The sequence below is a fragment of the Podarcis bocagei genome, assembly GCF_964188305.1.
Source record: "Podarcis bocagei genome assembly, chromosome: 1".
Classification (NCBI taxonomy): Eukaryota; Metazoa; Chordata; class Lepidosauria; order Squamata; family Lacertidae; genus Podarcis; species Podarcis bocagei.
The window spans coordinates 13,175,091-13,199,277 of record NC_138125.1 but is presented as its reverse complement, the minus strand read 5'-3'; the positions used below and the strand labels follow the sequence as shown (position 1 = coordinate 13,199,277).

General features: G+C 47.8%; 1 protein-coding gene across 4 annotated transcripts; it reads right to left on the bottom strand.

Moving 5' to 3' along the window:
• Window positions 1-1,319: 1,319 nt before the first annotated feature.
• Window positions 1,320-23,498, bottom strand: PLD4 (phospholipase D family member 4). 4 transcript variants are annotated; one of them, XR_014007844.1, is made up of 12 exons: window positions 23,137-23,498; window positions 22,613-22,702; window positions 19,271-19,458; window positions 15,738-15,921; window positions 14,961-15,081; window positions 13,691-13,818; window positions 6,834-7,034; window positions 6,513-6,652; window positions 5,409-5,574; window positions 2,782-2,878; window positions 1,684-2,079; window positions 1,320-1,414 (listed from the first exon to the last, which is right to left on the bottom strand). XR_014007844.1 is itself a non-coding variant. In XM_081192953.1 (11 exons), exons 1-11 carry the CDS (start codon window positions 23,182-23,184, stop codon window positions 1,853-1,855), a joined length of 1,590 nt encoding a protein of 529 aa, XP_081049079.1. In that variant the 5' UTR covers window positions 23,185-23,498; the 3' UTR covers window positions 1,464-1,852. The 4 variants fall into 4 exon arrangements, 3 of the variants coding, with proteins under 3 accessions (XP_081049079.1, XP_081049080.1, XP_081049081.1); XM_081192953.1 differs by lacking the exon at window positions 1,320-1,414 and having other exon boundaries at window positions 1,464-2,079; XM_081192954.1 differs by lacking the exon at window positions 1,320-1,414 and having other exon boundaries at window positions 1,464-2,079; window positions 22,616-22,702.
• Between the last annotated feature and the right edge of the window lie 689 nt (window positions 23,499-24,187).

Here is a 24,187-nt window from a genome sequence, read left to right as displayed (position 1 = left end):
TTGCAAATGCAACAATTGCCCGGTTGCATAACTCTATTTTGATCTCTGGGCTGCAATTTGAAATTGTACAACCAATGAGTATTTGCACAATTTCAGCGCAGTACAACTAAAGAATTAACTTTCCCTTCTTGGGGTTTATTTTTTTGAGTGTGCTGGCTTGAAATCACTTTTTTAAGGGTGCAGACTAAAAGGCACACACCACCATAGAATAGCATTTATTGTCACAGTATTAATAAGGATAAGGATCAAGTGTCGACAAGTGATGGCCAATTCTCATGTACCCTCTTATAATACATCTTCTAACCTAGCCATTAAACAATACACAATATTTGATCAAAGCTGCAGATACGCATAGCCTGGAGAGGATAAGATTTAAGAGGAGTCATTATAGTGGTCTTCAAATATCTGAAGGACTGCTGTGCAGAAGTTGAAGCAGACAGGTTCTCTGTTGCTTTATACAACATGACTACAGTGGTACCTCTGGTTATGAACACTTCAGCTTACAAAATGCGCTAACCCGAAAGTTGTGAACTTTGCCCCAGGATATGAATGGCAATCGCGCCTCAGAGGCGCACGTGCAGCAGGAGGCCCCATTAGTGAAAGCGTGCCTCAGGATAAGAACGGTTTCAGCTTAAGAACGGACCTCCAGAACAAATTAAGTTCGTAACCAGAGGTACCACTGTATAACCAGTGAACAGAAATTGCAGGGAAGCATGTTTCAGCTAAACATTAGGCAAAACTTCCATGTCAAATAGCTCTTACTGTTAGGAACAGACTTTCTTGGGAGGCAATGGGCTATCATTCACTGAGTGCATTTAAGTAGATGCTTAATGCAGTGTTTCCCAACCTTTTTTGGGCAAAGGCACACTTGTTTGATGAAAAAAATCTCGAGGCACACCACCATTACAGCCCCGTGACGTCAGCGCGCAGCGTCACGCCGGGAGGGACACACGAAAGTGTAAGTTTCAATTTTTTTTCCCTCCCCCTTGCCGGGGAACCTCCAAGCTTTGGGGGGGGGGAGGCAGCAAAGCGAGGCAGGAAGGAGAGCGCGGCTTGGCTGGGTGAGCTTTGGCAGGGGCAGGGAATGAGAGCCGCGAGGCGGGCGCTGCGGACGGAGGCGCTGCCCGCCGAGCTCGCAGGCAGCCAGGCAGGCAGACGGCGAGAGCCCCGCGCTGGGCGGCCTCTCCTCGCCGCCGCCGCCCCGCCTCTCGCCGCCCGACTCGCCCGCCTCCCTCCAGGCAACATCTCGCGGCACACCAGGCAACATCTCGCGGCACACTAGTGTGCCGCGGAACAGTGGTTGGGAAACACTGGCTTAATGGTCACCTTCCAGGGACACTGCGGTTGCATCCTGCATTGTAGATCCTGCACTGAGCAGTGTATTGGATTAAATGACATCCAAGTTCCCTTCCAGCTATACGATTCTGTTAAGTTGTGGGTGAACATATCAGAAGACACAGCGATTCTTCAAACAGCTCTTGTTTATTCACAGGCCAGAGCAGAACTGAGCTGAAGGGTTCAGCCAGCCTGCTTATATAGAGCTCCACTACAATGCAACTGTAACCACTTTCTGTAACTATCCAATCACTGAATGTCACTTTCAATCCCCTATTTGCATATGTGGACCTGAGTGAAAACTATCTACAGTATCCCCCTGCTGGCCCAGGGTGAGAACTTCAGTACATAACAGATTCCATAAAAATGAAATTTGTGAACGGGACTACTCCGTGATCAAGGTTTGATACATCCTGAACTAAAACATTCGTCATCTGGCAAATCCACAACGATCCTAAATTTCACACGCAGAAAGCTCATAACTGAATTCCCATTAGCTATAAAAAATAAAAATAATTTAGCTTTTAAAAGAACTTTTAAATCCATCTTCCCAAGCACAGTCTTTCTGCCCTGGCAGGTCTTCCATTTTTACTGAATATTTGGAATTCCAGTCTCGTTCAAAGAGAGCCCTCAGTTGTTCCTGTATTGTAGGGTTTCTCTTTGTGGCGTCTGTTGAAGACTGCTTGGCAACCAGTCCCACACCTGCCGTGATGCTGAAGTATTCTTCTGACCAGTTAGAAGTTCCTAGAGATGTATAAAATGCAGTGTATTTTATACACTGGTGCGATTTTAATTTATCTAGTCACCCCCCCCAAAAAAAGCTCAAATTTCCCCGTTATGGCAAACGTATAAGACTTCTGGTTTCAAACAATTGAAAGCACTATTGTTAGAATATTCACTTGAAGCAAAAGCTGCAGAGTTCAAGGAAGAGGGAGAGGAAAGAGATTGAAACAGGCAGGATCCAGTGTCAAGAAAAACCCATAAGGACCCTCAAAACTAATGTGAATTACTAGGAGTGCTTTTTACCAGCTTATGGCTATTCTTGGACATGGTGATTCATGCCCTAGTAACCTCAAGACTTGATTCTTGCAATGTGTTCTAGAGTGGAATCTAGACACATATTTAAAAATGTTTTTTTATAAAAAAAACTTTCTGAAAAATATATTGAATTTGCCATAAGCTCACCATCGCCATCTAGTGCCACATTTGTACATGTGTTTTTTTCTGGGGGGACGCAGGAGGACACATACCCCTAAACATTTTGTGAGTCTACGTTTGGCCTATTTGAGGGGCGGTATTTCAATATGAGTAGGAAAATGAGAGTACCCCTAAACATTTTTTTAGAAAAAAGCACTGCATTTGTATAATGCGCTTAAAATGTTATATTTGCAGCTGTATAGCTGACTTCTACGCAGACCACAATCTCTACCAGGCCACAACACTTACCAATATAGACTGCCTTGTCAGTCACCATATATTTGCTGTGATTCAGCCTTGCAAAGGGGATGTTTGTGTGATTTCCAACTGGAACAGTGAAGATTTTCTGGTAAGATGTAAATATAAAAACATGTCTACAATGAGTGGGAATTAAACACAGGTGACTTTATGAGTTTCCAACAATTGCCTGCCTTTCCCAAGTAATGGAAATAAAATAGGAATAGCTTTTGGCTAAGCTAGAGTAGACTTTCCACTTCCATTCGCCAGTAAAAGAAAAAGGAAAAACCCACTGCTAAAAATTATAAGAGAGCTTTGCATTTAATAGTGCCTTTTGGGTGCACATCATCTCAATTGGCACAGATGAGGAGGGCAACAAAGATGGTCAGCTCTATGGGAAAGAAGACCTATGAGGAAAGCTTGGAAGACTTTGTTGTATTCAGCCTGAAGAAGCACTCTTCAAACATAAAAAGAGCTGTCTCATAAAAGAGGGCAAATACTTGTTCTCTGCTATCGCAGATGGCAGGACTTCATCTAATGGGCTTGAGCTACCGGAGGATAGATTTTGGTTGAACTTTAGGAGAATCCTGGTTTGGCAATGGAACCAATGGTTCCCTAGAGAGGACGTAGGCTCTTCATCACTGACAGTGCTTTTTCCCCAGGGCGTACTCAAAGGTACGTAGTACTAGCATCTCTTTTTGTTGTTGTTAAAAAGTGTGGCACTTAACTGTAATAACTTCATGGTGAGTGCCTGCACCTCTTTTTCAAGGAAAAAAAAAAGCACTGGTCACTGGATATCTTCAAGCAGAGACTAAATGGATGGCCAGCAAGACCTTCTGCCACTCTCTGATTCTGTCAGTGGCCTGTTAAGTTGTGGGCGAACATACAGTGGTGCCTCGCAAGATGAAATTAATTCGTTCCGCGAGTTTTGTCGTCTTGCGATTTTTTTCGTCTTGCGAAGCACGGTGTCGGGAAAGTTTTGGAAAAGCTTCAAAAATCACCAAAGTCTTTAAAAACCTCAAAAAAAGGCTACCACACCGCGTTCTATGAGTTGCTCCTCGAAGTCAAGTCGCAACTGTATTAACGGTGTTAAGAAAAAGGAAACAAACTTGCAAGATGTTTCCGTCTTGCGAAGCAAGCCCATAGGGAAAATCGTCTTGCGAAGCAGCTCAAAAAACAAAAAACCCTTTCATCTAGCGAGTTTTTTGTCTTGCGAGGCATTCGTCTTGCGAGGTACCACTGTATCAGACGACACAGCGATTCTTCAAACAGCTCTTCTTTATTCTGAGGCCAGAACAGAACTGAACTGCAGAGCCCAGTCAGCCTGCTTATATAGAGCTCCAGAACAATGTAACTGTAGCAACTTTCTAAAACTATCCAATCACTGAACGTCACTTTCGATCCTTCATTTGCATACAACTATCCAATCACTGAACCTCACTTTCGATCCTTCATTTGCATAACTATCTACAGTATCCCCCTGCTGGCCCAGGGTGAGAACTTCAGTACATAACATGGCCAAACCAAGACGGTTGTCCTGTCAAATGGTAAAGAGGTTTTTTTTACCACAGATCAGGTGGCCGTGACTGAATTGGTCATTTGTAGTGTCAAGCGGAGGTAGACAACGGGGGGCCCTCCACTGCAACTCCCATGGCTAACGAAAGAGGATGTATTTATTTCATAAAATTGATATACCACTTGCTTGTAGAAAAAAAAAAACTTCAATGTGGTTTACAAAAAAGGATGTTAGGCTAAAATATATGTGCAGAGACACTGTCTGTAGTCACTATCTGTATCATCCTGTCAAAGAGCAAGAAAGATTTTACTGCACATCGTGTGGTAAAATTGCCATTTATATCTACACGGTGAAAACCCATATCAACACAGCTTTTTAACCTGGATGTAAAGCACATGTACCAATGTGCTTTAAGCTCATTTATTTTTAAAACCATTTTGGCTCTGCTACATGAGGAGGAATGGGAAACGATCCGTATTACTAATTTTAACCAAAATTTATTTTTTCTTCTTAACTGTGAGAAGAAATTTTTGTTTATTAAATTGTGGCTTATTTCCTGCTGGGGGGGGACAGACTTTAGGTTTAGCGATCTATAGGTTTGCTTACGTTTTATAATTTATTAATTTATTAATAAATTAATTATTTATTAATTAATTTATTGATTGTTGACATTTGCCCAACATCATTGCTAGTACCTAAGTTTACAGTTTTTACAGTAGGGAGAAATAACTTTTCAGCCCATTTCATCCTGAGATTTTTCCCCATCCAGCAATGTAACATTCCTCTTTCCTTCTTGTGGCATTAGCACACATGGCACAAAAAGTGCATTTGAGCATCACTCCCACTATTCCTATGGGAAGAGATCCTACATGGATAGGAAACAGAAGAAAAGCATTTTAAAACTGCAGTCCAGTTCTAGCCAGTGTAGATTTTTTAAAAGTTGGCATTATAGGTGCAGAAAAAGTCTGAGGGTTGTCATGTTCACATTTGACACTAAGATATATGACCCAGAAAAGACCCTTAAAACTCGGTGTACAAGCTATATTAAGTCACTGTCAATACCAGGAACATGACACATGTGCATCTGTAAGGAGCCCATGGCCCAAAAGCATGCTTCTTTTACCACTTCGATTGTGATGTTGGCATGTTGATCACTAAGGACGCTCAGTGACTCCAAGAAACGAAACATGGAAGAATCAGTATGGACCCAGCAGTTGATTAAAAGCCGTATGTGTATATTTTGGTGTAACGCCACACTTCTCAGAGCATTGTCGATGGGTGGCCAGTATCTACAAAAACAACATTGCAATTAGTAAGGTAGAACCATAAGGGCAAATGGGTACTGCCCCATTAACCTCAGTTTCAGCCCCCTACCTGCCTGCCTTCTTGCTTACAACCAAGCCAGAGCGTGGTACTAGCTGTCAACTTCCTCCTGCTTCATCTCAGTTGCCCTTGTAGAACTTGGGAGGAGGATGGGAAGGAAACTATAATTCATTGGCTCTGCCTAGCATTGGCTCTGGCTCCGCCTACTGTTGGCTTCCTGCCTTACACCTCACCAGTCCAAGTGAACAGCAGCCACAAACGCTTGTAAAACGATCAATGGGGAGCTTTATAGACACAAGAACTATTTGGTTTTGGGCTTCCTACTAAAGCAGAGAAGTAACAGCTTCTGGTGCTAGCTAGCTGTCTTTCACTACATTATTGTCCCATGAAGCCCAAGCTGACCTGCATTGCTTTTACAGTGCGACACCCCAAAACCTGTGTAATTTAGAGCTGATGGTGCAGGGAGCAGTCATACAACTAATTAAAGGTAAAGGTAAAGGGACCCCTGACCAGTCCAGTCGTGACCGACTCTGGGGTTGCGGCGCTCATCTCGCTTTATTGGCCGAGGGAGCCGGCGTACAGCTTCCGGGTCATGTGGCCAGCATGACTAAGCCGCTTCTGGCAAACCAGAGCAGCGCACGGAAACGCCATTTACCTTCCTGCCAGAGCGGTACCTATTTATCTACTTGCACTTTGATGTGCTTTCGAACTGCCAGGTTGGCAGGAGCAGGGACCGAGCAATGGACGCTCACCCCGTCGCGGGGATTCAAACCGCCAACCTTCTGATCAGCAAGTCCTAGACTCTGTTGTTTAACCCACAGCGCCACCCGCGTCCCTATACAACTAATTAGCATTTAGCTAAGAATATAAAAGGGTGCACATATATTCAGGTTTCACTTCATACCTTGGCGGGTGTCTGAAGCGGCTTGTAGGGAAGTAATCCATCATGGAGACATAGACAAATTTTTCTGCATCGTAGATAACATCGAGAACTGCCACGAGATCAAAGGTGCGACCCCCTGGACAAAAGGAAGCAGGAGAAGCCTAGAGCAAAGGAAAAGTTTAATTACTACATCATCTATTGATCCCCATGTTTTTTCAATGAGAACAAACATTTCCTACAGAAGGTTTCACTGTAATCCTATGCACACTTAGTAGAGAGTAAATCCCACTGAATTCAGTGGGGTTAATCTGATGAAAACATGCTTAGGAACTGTCTGCTTACAGAAAAATAAGCTTCAGTGCTGGTTCCATTTAGCTGCACTTCCAAAGGACTGTGGCTGTTGATATTGGTAGAATAATTGTTTGGCCATGGAGATGGGATGGTGGCGTTTGCTTCCCCAAGATCCCAGTAGGTTTTGAAGGTTTTCCAGAGATCCTTAGCTAAGCAGCTGCAGTTGCTGATCAAAACCCCCACTTCTTTCACCTGCAGAAAGAGAGAAACTGGAGACCAATATGCCAAACCAAACCTGGAAGAGGAAGAAACAAAGTGAGGTTTGGCCGAAGGGATTGGCCTCTTTCCCTTGGCCTTTGCCCCACGCCCAGCTGGACGTCCTTTGTTCTCCCAGGCTGGGGGCGGGACGATAGCCACCCTGACCCAGGTGGGAGGCACCAGACCAGGTAAGCCTGCTTGGTTTCGCAAACCCCGTCCACCTGTTGGGAAGGGACAGCGGAAATTGTTGTTTTCATTCTTTCTTTGTACTGGTGTGGTAGTATATCTAGCAAGGGCATAAGTTTGAATGAAATTGTTAAATAGTGGGTTGACATAGCAGCCGGCACAGCGATTTCTTCAAGTAGCTCTTTATTAAGATAAGCTGGAATAGAACTGACTGCGAACAGCTCAGCCGGCCTGTATTTATAGGCAGCCGGCTGTCAACATTGTAACCACAACAGCTCAGAGTTCCCGCCTAAACTAACTGCCGCGGACCTGAGTGAAAACTATCTACAGACCTGAGTGAAAACTATATACAGTATCCCCCTGTTGGACCAGGGTGAAACTACACTACATAACACCCCTCCCCACCGAGATAAGGCGTTAGTTACAATCGTGATGGTTTCCTTATATACAGCACTACGCGTAATGGTTCAATTAGGCACAAAAGCATATCAGTTACATTTCCCATACTTAGACCAACAGTGATACCTGTCCAACAACGTAGTCCTTTAAATGAGTTGGGCGCTTGGAAACTCTGCCAGACTGCCGGGGACTGGTAGCCAAGTCCGGAGGGCCACACAGTTCTCGCTGAGGCTGTGGTGCGACCCTAGGTGGCGTTGGAACCAACTCCCCTGGATCCGCTGCTATGGGTGGAGCCTCCGCAAGTGGAGTGGTCTGAGTCTGTTCTGAGACGGCTTGGTTCGGCTCCACGCTGGCAGTTTGCGAGGGAGGTGTAGGTGGGGCCTCGCCATCTGTACGTGTCTCTTCTGGAGCCGCAAGCGCAGTTGGGGGCACCTCGGTAGTGTCTAAGTCGCCAACCCTGCGCCTAAGCTGGTCTATGTGCCGTCGCCACAAACGTCCGTCTTCGAGTGCCGCCTGGTACGAGCGAGGTCCAGTGACTCCCACTACTGTGGCTGGCACCCAAGGGATGTCCCCCACATAGTTCCGGGCAAAGACCTGGTTTCCTGGGACAAATGACCGTGGTGCGTTGGCACAGCCTGGGGGTTCAGCCACGGCAAAGTCTGGGTGTAGCCGGTCGAGCGGTGACCTGAGGCGGCGGCCCATAAGCAGTTCAGCAGGACTCCTCCCTGTGGCCGCATGAGGAGTGATGTGTTGCGCGAACAAGTATTCGGCGACCCGCTCATGCCAGTCTCCCCGGTCCAGGCGCGCTAGTGCCTCTTTTGTCGAGCGCACCATTCTTTCCGCTTGCCCGTTGCTGGATGGATGAAAAGGTGCCGTTAGGGCATGGCGGATGCCCAGTCCCAAAAGATACCACTCAAACGTGCCTGACGTGAACTGCGGTCCGTTGTCAGAGACAAGGACATCAGGACACCCATGCGTTGCAAACAGGCCTCGCAGCACCCGGATGACAGCTTCGGTAGTGGTGGAGGGCATCAGGGCGACCTCCAGCCATTTGGAATAGGCGTCCACCACTACCATAAAGGTCCGGCCGTGAAAGGGGCCAGCCAGATCGATGTGCACCCTCGACCAGGGTGTCTTTGGCGTCTCCCAGGTGTGTCCCTTAGCTGCCGGTGGTGCAGGCCTCGACTCTTGGCACGCTTGACAGGCGGACACCCAGGCAGTGATGGCATCGTCCATATTAGGCCACCAAACGTAACACCGAGCCAACGCCTTCATTTTGACAATTCCCGGGTGGCCAACGTGCAGAGCCTCCAGGACACGCTGACGGAGTCCCTGGGGAATCACGACGCGGTCTCCCCACAGCAGACAGCCGCGATGAGCTGAGAGTTCATGTTGTCTGGTTGCGAAGGGCTGGAACTCCGATGCAAAAGGCCCTTGTGGCCACCCCCTCCACACCCAGTTGAGCACCCGGCTGATGGTGCGATCCTGGGCAGACGCGGAGGCCACAGTGGCAGCCGATACAGGCGCTGCCGGAAGATCCTCAATCAGAAGGAGCGATGAAGCTGGAGCCGGGTCTTCCACAAATGCTGGAAGAGGGCAACGGCTGAGGGCGTCGGCATGGCCCATCGATTTTCCCGGGCGATGGATGAGCCGGTAGTGGTAGGCAGCCAAGAAAACAGTCCATCGCAGCATGCGTGGTGAGAGGACCGGTGGAGTTGGACGATCACCGGTGAGGAGGCCCAGGAGTGGCTTGTGGTCAGTGATGAGGTCAAAAGTCCTGCCATAGAGGTATTCATGGAACCTCTTCACTCCAGCCACAAGTGCCAATGCCTCCTTGTCGAGCTGGCTGTAATTCCGTTCCGTCGGAGATAGTGTCCTGGAAAAGTAGGCAAGCGGTGCTTCTCTTCCATCTGGAAAACGGTGACTAAGGACAGCACCGATGCCAAAAGGTGAGGCGTCGCAGGCAAGGACCAGCGGCCTGGATTCACTGTACTGTACCAGCACACTGTCTGAAGAAAGGAGAGCCTTGACCGCGTTGAAGGCCGCCGTCTCTCGATGACCCCAGGCCCAAGGCGTCTTAGTGCTAAGGAGTCGGTGAAGAGGCTCAGCCACTGTGGCTTTGTGGGGCAGGAACATGTTATAAAAGTTCAGCAGCCCCAGGAATGCCTGCAACTCCGTTTTGTCCTTTGGGGTGGGGGCCTGCTGGATAGCGCGGATCTTGGATGTGGTTGGATGAAGGCCGGAGGCATCGATAAGATAGCCCAGGAACTCTACCTGTGGAACGGCAATCAGGCACTTCTCCCTCTTTACCTTGAGCCCGGCCTCCTGGAACCTGGTCAGCACGGCACGGAGGCGCTCGAACAGCTGCTGGTGTGATTCTGCAGACACCAAGACGTCATCAAAATATGGTACCACGCCCGGAAGCCCTTGCAGGAGACGCTCCATAAGGCTTTGGAAGATGCCAGGAGCCACACTCACCCCGAACTGCAACCGGCGGCAACGGAATGCCCCCCGGTGGGTGACGATCGTCTGGGCTTCAGCAGTGGCATCATCGACTGGCAGTTGTTGATAGGCTTGGGCAAGGTCCAGCTTAGCGAAGACCTTACCCTCACCCAGGGAATGCAGCAGGTGTTGGACAACAGGAACCGGATAAGCGTGCTGCTGAAGTGCCTTGTTGATTGTGCACTTGTAGTCAGCGCAGATTCTCACCGACCCATCTGGCTTGACAGGCGTGACGATGGGGGTTTCCCACTTTGCGTGGTCAACGGGCTCCAAAACTCCTTGGGCGATCAGTTTGTCCAGTTGTTCGTCCACCTTAGCCTTGAGAGCAAAGGGAACCCGGCGTGGCTTGAGCTTGATGGGGGCGACTTGTGGATCAAGGCTAAAGGAGATAGGCGTACCAGTATATTGTCCCAAGGTGCCGTCAAAAACCTCGGCAAAGTCTTTGACCAGACCCTCAGTCTCTGCGTTAGAGATGCAGTTGATGCCGGTGACTTCCAGGCCGAGGGCATCAAACCAGTCTAGCCCTAGGAGGCTTGGCCGCTGACCTTCGACCACCACCAACCGGAGCAGGCCCGAAAAATCCTTGAAGGCGATCCGGAACCGGCCAACGCCTACCACGGGAATGTCGTTTCCCTGGTAGTCTCTCAGCTGTACGCGGTGAGAGTCGAGTTGCCTTTTGGATACTCTGGGTACCAGTCTTTTGATGGTGCTCCATGACACGACGGACAGGGCAGACCCGGTGTTGATCTCCATGTCACATGGAGCTCCTTCAATGAGCACCGTGACGTTCAGCTTGCGTCACGTAGACGAGTCGGTTTGGCCAATCGTGGTTCCAGACGGGCAGCGGCAGTTGGTGAGAGCGAAACAACTTTCCTTGGCAGACTGGAGTGAAGACTTGAACTTGCGAGTCGATGAAGGGGGGGTGTCAGACGGAGCCGATCGGCAGACCTTAGCGATGTGGCCCCTTCTGGAACACCTCCTACAGATGGCGTCTCTGAATCGACACTTGGCACGGGAATGGTCGCCTCCGCAGCCAGCACATTCCGGTTGGCCCTTGGACTTCTGTTGGAGCTTCCTGCGCTCCCGCTTTGTCTGGTGCACGTCATCGTCTTCACTGGAGGATGCCTCATCACTGCTGGCCTCTTCATGATGCACCGGAACTGGCCCCCTAGCAAGACGCGGGCTGCTGGACTTGCGGATCTCCTGGGCGGAGCGTTCAGCAGCTTCTGAGGCCACAGCCTCCTCAATGGCTTTCTGTAGCGTGAGGTCTGGCTTGGCTAGGAGACGCCGTTGCAGATGGATGTCCCGGACCCCGCAGACGATTCGATCCATCAGGGCATCGTCTAAGTCTCGGAACTCACAGTGCATTGCAGCCTGTCGCAGGGCGGTGGCGTAGTTGTTGATTGACTCCCCCTCTGCCTGGTTCCGGTGGTAGAACGCATGGCGGGCAGCAAACTTGGACGGCTTTGGTGCGTAGTGGTTGCGGAGCTTCTCTTGGATCGTGTCCCATGGTGTTGCCTGGACTGCTTCCGGCGCAACCAATGCTCGGGCCGTCTCAAACACCTCAGGCCCACAGAGGCTGAGGAATAGGCCCCGCTTCCAATCCACTGATACTGCTGTCAGCTCGTTGGCTTGGAGGTAGCAGTCGAACCGAGCGAGGTAGGAGTCCCATGACTCAGAGGCTGGCGCAAACGGCGGTAGAGGCACAAATGAAGCAATGATTCCGATGCCGGCGTGAAGGGCGATGGATGGAACACAGTGCTCTAGCCAGAAATAGTCAGCTCTGAATTGGTTCTGCCCAGTGATTTCGCTCAGTGATTTCGCTCAGTGATTTCGCTCTGTGATTCAGCTCAGTTCAGAGGCTGGCCGCATCTGGCTGTGCTCTGATGTCCATCCGATCCCACCTTCGTCGCCAGTGTTAAATAGTGGGTTGACATAGCAGCCAGCACAGCGATTTCTTCAAGTAGCTCTTTATTAAGATAAGCTGGAATAGAACTGACTGCGAACAGCTCAGCCGGCCTGTATTTATAGGCAGCCGGCTGTCAACATTGTAACCACAACAGCTCAGAGTTCCCGCCTAAACTAACTGCCGCGGACCTGAGTGAAAACTATCTACAGACCTGAGTGAAAACTATATACAGTATCCCCCTGTTGGACCAGGGTGAAACTACACTACATAACAGAAATCATAGAGCAAAATACAGAAAGCGGAAATGCCCTTTTACAAGTGCTTCGGAGCTCAGCAGTTCAACACCTCTGCAGTCGCATAGCACAACCTGGGTTCTGGGGATCGTAACCTGGAGAGCTGCTGCCAGTCCGAGTAGGCAATACTGTGCTATACGGGCAACCAGCCTGACCACAAGGCAGCTTCCTATGATAATGTGTGTGAAATATTAGAACTCTTGAGTTCTTAGGAACTTGTCAGGGGTCACCCAAGTAGGGTAACCCCAGAAGCAGGAGAGCTCTCTTGCAGAAGCAGGAGAGCTAGGCCTGTTGAAATTCCCTCTTCTATAAAACTATTAAAGAACCCCTGAGCTCTCTCTCTCTCTTTACCTAATCACTCCATCTTCACGGAAAGAGCAGTAACAATGGACTAGCTTTCCTGATGGATAAACCTGCCCACTAGAACTGATCTTTCTCCATAACATGCAACCATAGAGAGATGTTAGGTGTCTCCAAACAGCGGCAGAATTGGGCTCTCAGATTTCAGCAGTGCCCTGTTTGACACTATAATTCAGTGCCCACCCACCATCCCACCTCTCGTACTCTGTTCTACAGGATTGTTTTGGCGCCCGTCTGTAGGGCAGCGCTTGGTGTGACTGCACCAGGCGCCTCTGCTGCAAAGGTGCAATCTGAGGTCCCAAGTGGGTGTGACATTGGAGATCTGGGTGGACCAGAGCATTTGGGAAAGGAGAGTTAACCATACGGTATGGGGAAATAGCAGCTGGGGTGGGGGGCTTTGGGGAAATAGTGCAGGGGAAGGGATTTTCCCTCAATGCCATACTCCCGATCCAAACTGCCCTGCAGCTAGAAGCGCTCTAAAAATTCAATTTGCAGATCTACCACATCATGTCAAGTTTGGCCCTTAGTTGGCACAGGATGACAGTGGCCCAAGAACCATAGCAATACCATGTGTGAATGGAGTGTATACCCAGAATCCTGTTCAACACACAGCCAAGCTGGAGCAGTGCCTTGGCAGGCAACATGGAAAGAGTCCCCTCAAGGCAGAAAAATCTGAAAACCACCGATGTAGCGTAACAACTTGAGTGGCTATGGTTAGAAACAGAAATGTAGGACAAGCTCGTTTGCATCTTTAGATAGATAGTATAAGACTAACGAAATGTTCCGACAGCTGGAAGGAAAGAAGACAACTGAGCTTGGCCAGGTAAGCAGATGGACTCTTTAAGTTTTTATGTTCTCCCCCAAATAAAATCACCCGTCTTAACAGAACTGGTTCTCAGGATGTTTCCGTGCAAATTTAGTCGTCTTGTTAAATCTTGTGAACTCAGTCTCCCCACTCCCACCCCTGTGCCGCTTCAGCTTAATAGCCTTAAATCTCTCACCTGAGTCAGGGCTCTCCAGTCTATGTTGGCACTACCAAGAAATATGTGTTTCATGTCTACAATCCAGAATTTGGTGTGCATGACACCTTTGGTGAGCTGTCCAAAATTAATCCTTTTTATGTGGGCTCCTATGGAAAAAATGTTGTTGTTTTTTAAGAGATCGAAGAACTGTTTCTTGAGACGCTCTCAAGCCGTAACACACATTTACTTCACTGGAAGCCCTTATGCAAATTCACTAAATACCCCCTACAGAGTTGCGGGACTGAGGCACGTAGTAAGACTGTTGATCTCAGAAGGATCTGGAAACCAAGCCTTATGAGGAACGGTTGAGGGAGTTGGGTATGTTTAGCCTGGAGAAGAAGACACTGAGAGGAGCTATGGTGGTGATCTTCAAATATCTTAAGGGCAGCCACATGGAGGACGGAGCAAGCTTGTTTTCTCCTGCTCCAGATGTTAGGACTTGAACCAATGGATTCAAGAGAGATTCTGACTAAACATCATGAAGAACTATCTGATAGTAAGAGTGGTTGGACAGAGAAACAGACTCCCTTGCGGGATGTACTCTCCTTCCTTGGAGGTTTTTAAGCAGATGTTGGGTGGCCATCTGCCATGTATGATCTAGTTGAAATTCCTGTAGCGGGTTCAACTAGATGACCCTCATGATCCCTTCCAACTCTACAATTATATGTTTCCACGATTGTATGAAATATAATAACAAAACAGCAACTAGCTTTCAGAGGCAGTACGTAATCATCATGACTAGTAGGTGTTATGTACTGAAGTTCTCACCCTGGGCCAGCAAGGGGATACTGTAGATAGTTATGCAAATAAGGGATCGAAAGTGAGGTTCAGTGATTGGATAGTTTTAGAAAGTTGCTACAGTTACGTTGTACTGGAGCTCTATGTAAGCAGGCTGACTGAGCCCTTCAGTTCAGTTCTGTTCTGGCCTCTGAATAAACAAGAGCTGTTTGAAGAATCGCTGTGTCGTCTGATATATTCACCCACAACTTAACAGTAGGCTTCATTTAGTTCCCTCTTTGCTCACCTTTTGGTGTGCAACAAAGATATGGCAGTTTTAAGAGGCCCTGCAGTTTAATACTTGTGTATTAATTCTTGTGTAAGATTTTTAGTTGCTGGATTTTATGTTGTTTCAGTGGGATGGGGGGTTGTAAGCATCTTATGACTGTTTTCATGTTGTTCGCTGCTGGGAGGGGGGTGGGTGGGCTGCTCTGCCAAAAGGCAGAACAGAAGTATTTTAATAAACAGTTACCTCTTTTCTCCAGGACTTCAAGATCAGTTGAATGTTTAGCCTTAGATGGCACGCTTGTTGCAATAAACACAGACACGTTCTTCAGAAGCAGGCTTTTGAATTTCTTAAGAACATCTTCACCCTACAGAAGGCAAATCACTTACTTGTATCAAACGAGGGGCGACGCTTGCCAAATTCTGCATGGGAAATATCCCCCCAGATCAGGGGATGCGAAACTGGTTGGTTTGTCGACAGCATGGTGGTAAAGTCTTCCCATCCTTGAAAACGCTGCCTACACACAGCTGCTGATTTTATTATTATTACCGTATTTTTTGCCCTATAGGACGCACTTTTTCCCCTCCAAAAATGAAGGGGAAATGTGTGTGCGTCCTATGGGGCGAATGCAGGCTTTCGCTGAAGCCTGGAGGCTTCAGGAAGCTATCCGCAATCCTTGGGAGCCCGCGGGAGTTCCCGCCAGTCTCCCAAGGCTTGTGGAGAGCTGCCTGCATCCCAAAGCCCGGGGCACGCTGAGTAGCGCACCCCGGGCTTCGGGCAGATATCCGCCAGCCTGGGGAGACCGGCGCGACTTCCCGCCAGGCTCCCTAGGCTTGCGGATAGCAGCCTGTTCTGGGGTCAGGGGAAGCTCGGGCTTCCCCCACCCCAGCCCCGCGCCTGGGGGGGAAATAAAATTTTTTTCCTTTATTTCCCCCCCAAAAAACTAGGTGTGCCCTATGGGCCGGTGCGCCCTATGGGGCGAAAAATACGGTATTATTAAAAAACAACCCTTTCTTATCTCACCTGCTTAGACGATGTGTCATTTACTCCAAGGTCTTCTCCAGTCAAGCTCCAATAATAAGAAGCCACGTGAATGCTTTCCTGGGTTATATTTAACAACTCCATCCATGCTTGGTATAAAGGCTTTGCAGCACTGCTGTTTGGTCCATAAGGCATGTCCCAAGGAAGGCTTTCCACTAGCTGGAAACTGCAAGACGGAAGGGGTAGCAGAATACTTCGCAGTCAAAACAGTTGCCGCCAAGACAACCTGAGCTAAGTCCCCAGTTCACAGGGTAGACTCTTCAGGGTGAGAGAAAAGCTTGGTAACATTTTTTTTTTCTGAATTAGCCACATCTGTATCATAATGTCAGACCAACCAGCCTTCCGGATTGTTTTCAAAATGGCTTGTGTAAAAGGCAAGATGTCGAGTCCCCTTGCCAGATTATATTTTACTTTTAGCTGTCTTAAAACAAAAACAGCAGTAGTGGAAGTTAGAATCAACCTTCTAGCGTGTGCATGCTTGGTGTGCTAAATGTGTGCTAAAGAGCCAGTTCAGGAGTTCAGTGATGCATTCCAGCCACTCAGGGAGGGAGCAAAACAATCCCTCTGCTGTGTGTGTGTGTGTGTGTGTGTGTGTGTGCGCGCGTGTGCTTCCAGGCTTTCTGCCTGTCTGGATGTGTGTGTGCCTGCCTGCCAATTTTCGTGTGTCATAAGCGTAGCAAGAGTTGGTGTACACGTCAATGGGTTGGCGGCGGCCATCTTTGGCACACGGCCATCAGAGGGGTGGCCAACCCTTAAAACATCCCTCAGGCTGAAAAGGTTTGGCCACCCTTGACTGAAGGACTTGAACCAATGCATTCAAGAGAGATTCTGACTAAACATCATGAAGAACTATCTGATAGTAAGAGTGGTTGGACAGAGAAACAGACTCCCTTGCGGATGTACTCTCCTTCCTTGGAGGTTTTTAAGCAGATGTTGGGTGGCCATCTGCCATGTATGATCTAGTTGAAATTCCTGTAGGGGGTTCAACTAGATGACCCTCGTGATCCCTTCCAACTCTACAATTATATGTTTCCACGATTGTATGAAATATAATAACAAAACAGCAACTAGCTTTCAGAGGCAGTACGTAATCATCATGACTAGTAGGTGTTATGTACTGAAGTTCTCACCCGGGGCCAGCAAGGGGATACTGTAGATAGTTATGCAAATAAGGGATCGAAAGTGACGTTCAGTGATTGGATAGTTTTAGAAAGTTGCTACAGTTACGTTGTACTGGAGCGCTATATAAAGCAGTAGTGGAAGTTAGAATCAGCCTTCTAGCGTGTGTGCATGCTTGGTGTGCTAAATGTGTGCTAAAGAGCCAGTTCAGGAGTTCAGTGACGCATTCCAGCCACTCAGGGAGGGAGCAAAACAATCCCTCTGCTGTGTGTGTGTGTGTGTGTGTGTGTGTGTGTCTGTGTGTTTCCAGGCTTTCTGCCTGTCTGGATGTTTGTGTGCCTGCCTGGCAATTTTCGTGTGTCATAAGCGTAGCAAGAGTTGGTGTACACGTCAATGGGTTGGCGGCGGCCATCTTTGGCACACGGCCATCAGAGGGGTGGCCAACCCTTAAAACATCCCTCAGGCTGAAAAGGTTTGGCCACCCTTGACTGAAGGAATTTGCATACCACCCTTCGTAAACATTTATTCCAGGGTAATTTACAAATGAACGGGATAATATAGAAAAGATGCCCTTTGGCTTAGTAAGAGACATGCTGTCTGCTGCCTCAGATTGAAAGAAATGTGTTGTTCCGCTTGTGTCAGACAGTTTCTGGCTGCTCACACACAGGACAAGGGCTGAGGCCCAGTGGCAGAGGATCTGCTTGGCGCATAGAAGATTCCAGACTCAACCACTAGTACCTCCAGGTAGGGCTAGGAATGTTCTCATCTAAAACCCTGAGCTAGATGAACCAATGATCTGACTCCGTATAGGGTAGCTTCCTATGTTCCAGGCTTTGCAATTATGCCAAAATTAACCTATCACATCCAAATTAGAGAAGGAAGGAGTATGTAAAACAAATTCATTCCAATATAGGTGACAGCTGTAATTTTGATGAGTTCCTTTATTCAATCACATACACTTTTCCCTATAATGAATGTGTGTGTATAGGACAGTATCTCTATTATAGATTGGTATTGATTTTGTATTGACTAGGAGAAGAGGGCCTTCTCTGTAGTGGCCCCCTTTCTGTGGAATTACTTCTGCCTTGAACTCGTACAGTCCCAACACTTTTGGATACTCCAGTGGCTTTTGAAGACATATCTCTGTTCCCAGGTCATTCCTGTGAGGTAGGACTGCCATACATTTTGATTTTCCCGGACATTACTGGGATTTCAAAGGCAGAGGGAATTTCCAAAAGGTGGCGCTTTGTCCTGAATCTCAGGCAAGTCAATAGAAAAATCATGGGATTTTGGGGGGTGTTTTTATTTTTAAAAAGCTCAACAACTTTCGGGGTGTCCTGGTTTTTACTTTTTGAAATGTGGCAACCCTATGTGGGGTGGAATTATGCTGCTTTTGCCCTGGATCACTGTTGTATCTTAGTTGTCAAAGATTTTAACACTGCTTTAATGTGTTTAACGAACGATTGCATGTTTTCTTTTGTGCACCGCCTTGGAATGCTCTGTGAAAGTCAATATGCAAATACCTAAATAAACACACCATTTTTAAAAATAAAAATAAAAATAAAGTAATCTTACATGCTGTATCAGGCACATTCACAACACTTACATTTTAAAAAGAGAAAGGTGGCAGCTACTAGCCACAGCAAGTGTGGGAGTGGCCACCGGGACCACATAACACCGGTCCTGAGAGATCTGCATTGACTCCCAGTATGTTTCCGAGCACAATTCAAAGTGTTGGTGCTGACCTTTAAAGCCCTAAACGGCCTCAGTCCTGTATACCTGAAGGAGCGTCTCCACCCCCATCATTCAGCCCAGACACTGAGGTCCAGTGCCGAGGGCCTTCTGGTGGTCCCCTCATTGCGAGAAGTGAGGTTACAGGGAACCAGAGGGCCTTCTCGGTAGTGGCACCCGCCCTGTGGAACACCCTCCCTTCAGATGTGAAGGAAATAAGCAGCTATCTTATCTTTAAAAGACATCTGAAGGCAGCCCTGTTTAGGGCAGTTTTTAATATTTAACGCTGTATTGTTTTTAACACTTGATTGGAAGCCGCCCAGAGTGGCTGGGGAAACTCAGCCAGATGGGCGGGGAATAAATAATAAATTATTATTATTATTATTATTATTATTATTATTATTATTATTATTATTATTATTATTCCATGCTCGAAGGCAGTGTGGCTCTGAATGCCAGTAGGTGGGAACTGCAAATAGGTAGAGTGCTGTTCCTTTTTGCGAGCTTCCCACAGGCATCTAGTTGGCCACTGTGAGAACAGGATGCTGGACTAAATAGGCCACTGGCCTCATCCTGCAGGGGCACTTCTTAAGCTGGGACCAAAAAAGGCACTGGAAACGCACACACACACCCCAGAAAAAAACCCCCTTCTTTGCTTGTCTTACTTGCATGAATCATTGCATCTAGGGCTGCTGTCCTTCTCAATCACTCTGTCTCTTTCTGTGTTTTGGTCGTTGTTATTGTGGGTGTTGAGAACCCAGTCTTCCTCTCCCAGAGAAACTGCAGTGGAGGGTTTCATGACATGAATTCTTATCACAAACAGAAGCCCAGCCGCTGCAAGCAGTCCAAACACCTGGAACATGGAAAGAACACGCATGAAATGTTGTCTGGCAGCACTCCTCCGAGCCTGTAGTGATTTATGGAAGTGAGAGCTGGACCATAAAGAAGGCTGATCACCGAAGAATGGATGCTTTCGAATTATGGTGCTGGAGGAGACTCTTGAGAGTCCCGTGGACTGCAAGAAGATCAAACCTATCCATTCTGAAGGAAATCAGCCCTGAGTGCTCACTGGAAGGACAGATTGTGAAGCTGAGGCTCCAATACTTTGGCCACCTTATAAGAAGAGAAGACTCCCTGGAAAAGACACTGATGTTGGGAAAGATGGAGGGCACAAGGAGAAGGGGACGACAGAGGACGAGATGGTTGGACAGTGTTCTCGAAGCTACCAGCATGAGTTTGACCAAACTGCAGGAGGCAGTGGAAGACAGGAGTGCCTGGCGTGCTCTGGTCCATGGGGTCACGAAGAGTCGGACACGACTAAACGACTAAACAACGACAACAAATGAAAGATGGAGGAGGGACAAAAGAGCCTTGCCTTGAACAGCCCAATAACATTCTGGTACTGCTGAGATTTAAATCAGGGATCTTGTAACTCCTGCTCTTAACCACACCAGCTCCTGAGATTGAGTAGCCTTTTGGCAATGTCTATTAGCCCATAGGAAGGTTAGAGTGTGAATCTGTTCCTTCATAGGTTTTATATAGTTAAGTATATCAAATTTAGGATTTCGATTCTATTCCTTCGGTACACACACATAATCCATCCTTTTACCACATCTGCAATTTGGGGAGGGAGAGAATGGATTTAAGTCTCATTTCAGTTCTCAAGCTCAAAACCAGTTTCATTTATTAAACAAAGTGAAACTCTGCTAACCATCCGCCTGTGTCATATAGCAGGTGGATGAGACTTCCTCTTTATATTTTCATCACAGTGCGGTTATAATAAAGTAAAGGGAAATGTCAGCGCAGCCCACCTGCAGGGCTGGAAGCAAAACATTTTGCTGCCTGAGGAGGACTTGCAAACAGTGCCCCCTCTCCCCGCAAACCAAAGTGTATGGTACTCAAGGTTAGGTGGGTTATTTTGGCACCCGAGGCAGAAAACTCCACAAACACCTCTCCCGGGAAGTAAAAAATAAATTAAATAACTAACAATTTGCTGGGCTTTCATTAAACAACCAGAATAGGCAACCTGAGGCAGCCAGGCCACTTCACAGCAACCAATGGCAGAGGCAGCCCTGCCACCCAGATCAGATGATTCTGCTTGGTATCTAAATTTGCTTGCACCTCCATTCCTTTCCCTTTTGTATTATGCTAGCTAGACTGGGAGCCTGTGGGCAGGGACTGTCTTTTAAAAAAGGTTAAATGCTTTATACATAGTAGTAGCACATAGGAAGCTGCCTTATACCACTGGTCAGTATTGTCCACACTGACTGGCAGCAGCTTTCAGACACAGACTCCAGCACTGGGGTATGGCCCTTCTCCACTGACCTACAGCCCTTCTGAGTAGTAGCAGTAGATGCAGTAGAAGTAATCTCTTTAGGGAAGGTAATCATAGGATCATAGGAATGTAAAGTTGGAAGAGACCCTGAGGATCATCTAGTCCAACCCCCTGCAGTGCAGGAATCTGCAGCTGTCCCATCCAGGGATTGAACCTGCAGCCTTGGGATTATCGGCACCTTGCTGATCTTGGGATTATCTACCATTGCTGATCTCCCTGAGGCAACATTTAGAACCCAGGTTAAACATCCTTAATTTCTTCAACATTTCATCATGGGCCCTGTTTGGGCTAACATTTGCTGTACTATTCAGACATCAGTTAATATATACCCCCCCCCTTTGTCATGTACTGGATGGATGCAGAGGAATGGAGGGAGGCACCAGCTGGGGACCCCCCAGGGGAAGAAGACTCAGAGCCCAGGGGTTGGTGGTGGGACGATGGGTGTGCAGAGGGAGAAGAGCTGGAGGAAGAGGCATCAGAAGCTGAAGAAGTAACGGGGCGCAGTGAGCAGGGAGAGTCTGTGTCAGATCAAAGTCCAGAATCAGAAGCAGGAGAGGAGGGAGGTCAATAGGCAGAGATGAGTCAGGCCAGTGACGAAGCCAAGGTGTTGTCCCCTCCTGCTGTGACAAGCTCCCCTCCCCTTGGCTATCCCAGAACCAGAAAAGGTATGAAGAGGGAGGAACAGAGACAGACGTGCCGGCGGAGTCTCAGATTGCTTGGGAAGGACCCAGGAGAGGAGGAGGCTTAGGCAGCTATGGAAAGGCAAGGACCTTCAGTCTCCATAACTGCTTCATAGGGGCAAGACTTATGAAGAAGAGTTGCTTTGCTCATTAGACCGGGCATTCCTGAGCAACCTTGTTTCTTCTGGTAAAGAGTTGACTTCACTTACTCTGTGTGTTTTATTGCTGACACCCTTCACTGTGTAGCCTGAAGGTTGCTTCATCCTGTTCTATGTCAACTCAGTAACAGGATTGTCCTTCTGCACCTCCTGAAATGGTGCCTGTCTCTTTGTCCTTCAGTAGTCCCTCACCCCACCCATCACATGAATGACGGTCAAGAGTCCAAGAGGAAACTGACACTGAAAGACTGGAGGGGACATTCACCAACCTATTCCCACCCCTCTCTGACCACCCTTCTCTGCTGGCTGATGACTGGAGTGAAGGAACCAGTTTTGAAGTAAGGTAAAGGTAAAGGTAAAGGGATCCCTGACCATTAGGTCCAGTCGTGACCGACTCTGGGGTTGCGGCGCTCATCTCGCTTTGTTGGCCGAGGGAGCCAGGTCATGTGGCCAGCATGACTAAGCCACTTCTAGCGAACCAGAGCAGCGCACGGAAACACCGTTTACCTTCCCGCCGGAGCGGTACCTATTTATCTACTTGCACTTTGACGTGCTTTCGAACTGCTAGGTTGGCAGGAGCAGGGACTGAGCAACGGGAGCTCACCCGTTGCGGGGATTCAAACCGCCGACCTTCTGATCGGCAAGTTCTAGGCTCTGTGGTTTAACCCACAGCGCTACCCGCATCCCTTTTGAAGTACAACCCTCCTAAAGACTTGACACAGAGGGTTATATTCTTCAACCACAGGACTAAGATTCTGTCTTTGTCAAGCTAATTCAGAGAGACATTTTATTCACCGCCCAGTAGGTGCAACTTGGTTTTATTCTGGTACTTACCACATTAATGCACCTTTGCTCGCTTGGGTGCGATTTCAAACAAAAGGGCCTGTTTGTCCTCAGTGGGTTCATTGGGGCGTGTTTCATGATCTATAACACAGAAACGCATGGCAAGGAACTGGAAGAAATAGAGTGAATGGCTTCAGTGCTCCCAGAAAGTCTACTTCAGATGAAATTGCCTTAGGCAGAGTCAGATAGTTGCTACATTTAGCCCAGGGATGGGGGACCTGTGGTTGTCCAGGTGTTGTTGGACCCCAAGACCCATCAGCCCACAGACAATATGACCAATGTTCAAGGGCAATGGCAGCTGGAATCCAGCAACCTCTGCAAGGTTCAACACACCACAGGTTCTCCACCAGATCTACCTCAGCTGGCAACAATTCTCCAAGGTCTCATGCTGGGGGTCTTTCCCAGGACCTGCTATCTAAGACCCCCTTCATTAAGAGGAGTTACTAGGGACTGATTTTCTGCACACAAAGACATGCCCTCTGTTACTGAGCACCCCAACCCAAACCATCTCTTACCTTCACTAATGCATTTAAGTAATCAGTGACCAATTGTCTCCGAATCATTCAAAAATGCTCACCGTCTTAGGTCGTTCCAGCTAGAAGTCTTTCTACCTCCTTCAGAGGAGCAAGTAACACTCTGCTACTGTTTGAGCGGGGTTTCATCAACCGGCCACAAGCCGTGCGTGTTGCTTTTCCTCCCCCACAGTGCCACAAGTGGAACTTCCCCTTTCAAACCAGAATTTCACAGCTGCTAGATTTGAATAATAGAGTCTATCTATCTGTGGCTATCTGTGCTACACACACTCCCTCAAGAAGTGAATAGTTTCACATTAAATCTCTCCAAAAATGTCAGGACCATTGTAGAGGGATCACTGCCCTTAAGTGTATATACTATTGTCATCTCTGGTCAAACAGGTTATAAATTATTATTATTATTATTATTATTATTATTATTATTATTATTATTATTATTAATTTATACCCCACCCATCTACCTGGGATTCCACAGCCACTCTGGGTGGCTTCCAACAAAATATTAAAATACAGTATATTATTTTCAGCAGGTTTCTGAAAGGCTGCAAAAACCTGCTTGCCAGAGTACTTTGTGGGATGAGAATAAACACCACAAGCAAATCATAGCACTTTGCACAAACAGGGGCTGGTCGGGAGGACGTAATTTTCCTCTTGAGGCACCCCTTTGCAATGCCCATGTTTGATGCCGTCTAGCAAAAGCTGGTTTTAAGCAAGATCCCAAATCAGTGCTCGATCTGGAAGAGAGCATAAAGCCAGTGTAGGAGTTTAAGGAGTGGGGAAGGAATCGGGCGGCAGGGTGATGAATAGAAATGACACAATAGAAGGCTAGAAAGGAGATTACAGTAGTCAGGGGGAAGAGTTCAACAAGTAGGACCTGCAACAAAATGTGGAATACTTCTTCTGTTCAGGGTCCCAGCCATCCACCCCCCTTTCAAGAATACTCCATTCCATTCTGCCTCACCCTCAGATTTCCTCCCCCCCCCCGCCCCATCAACATGTGAACGCTGAGCATGCTCTGTTCTCTTCAAACTGA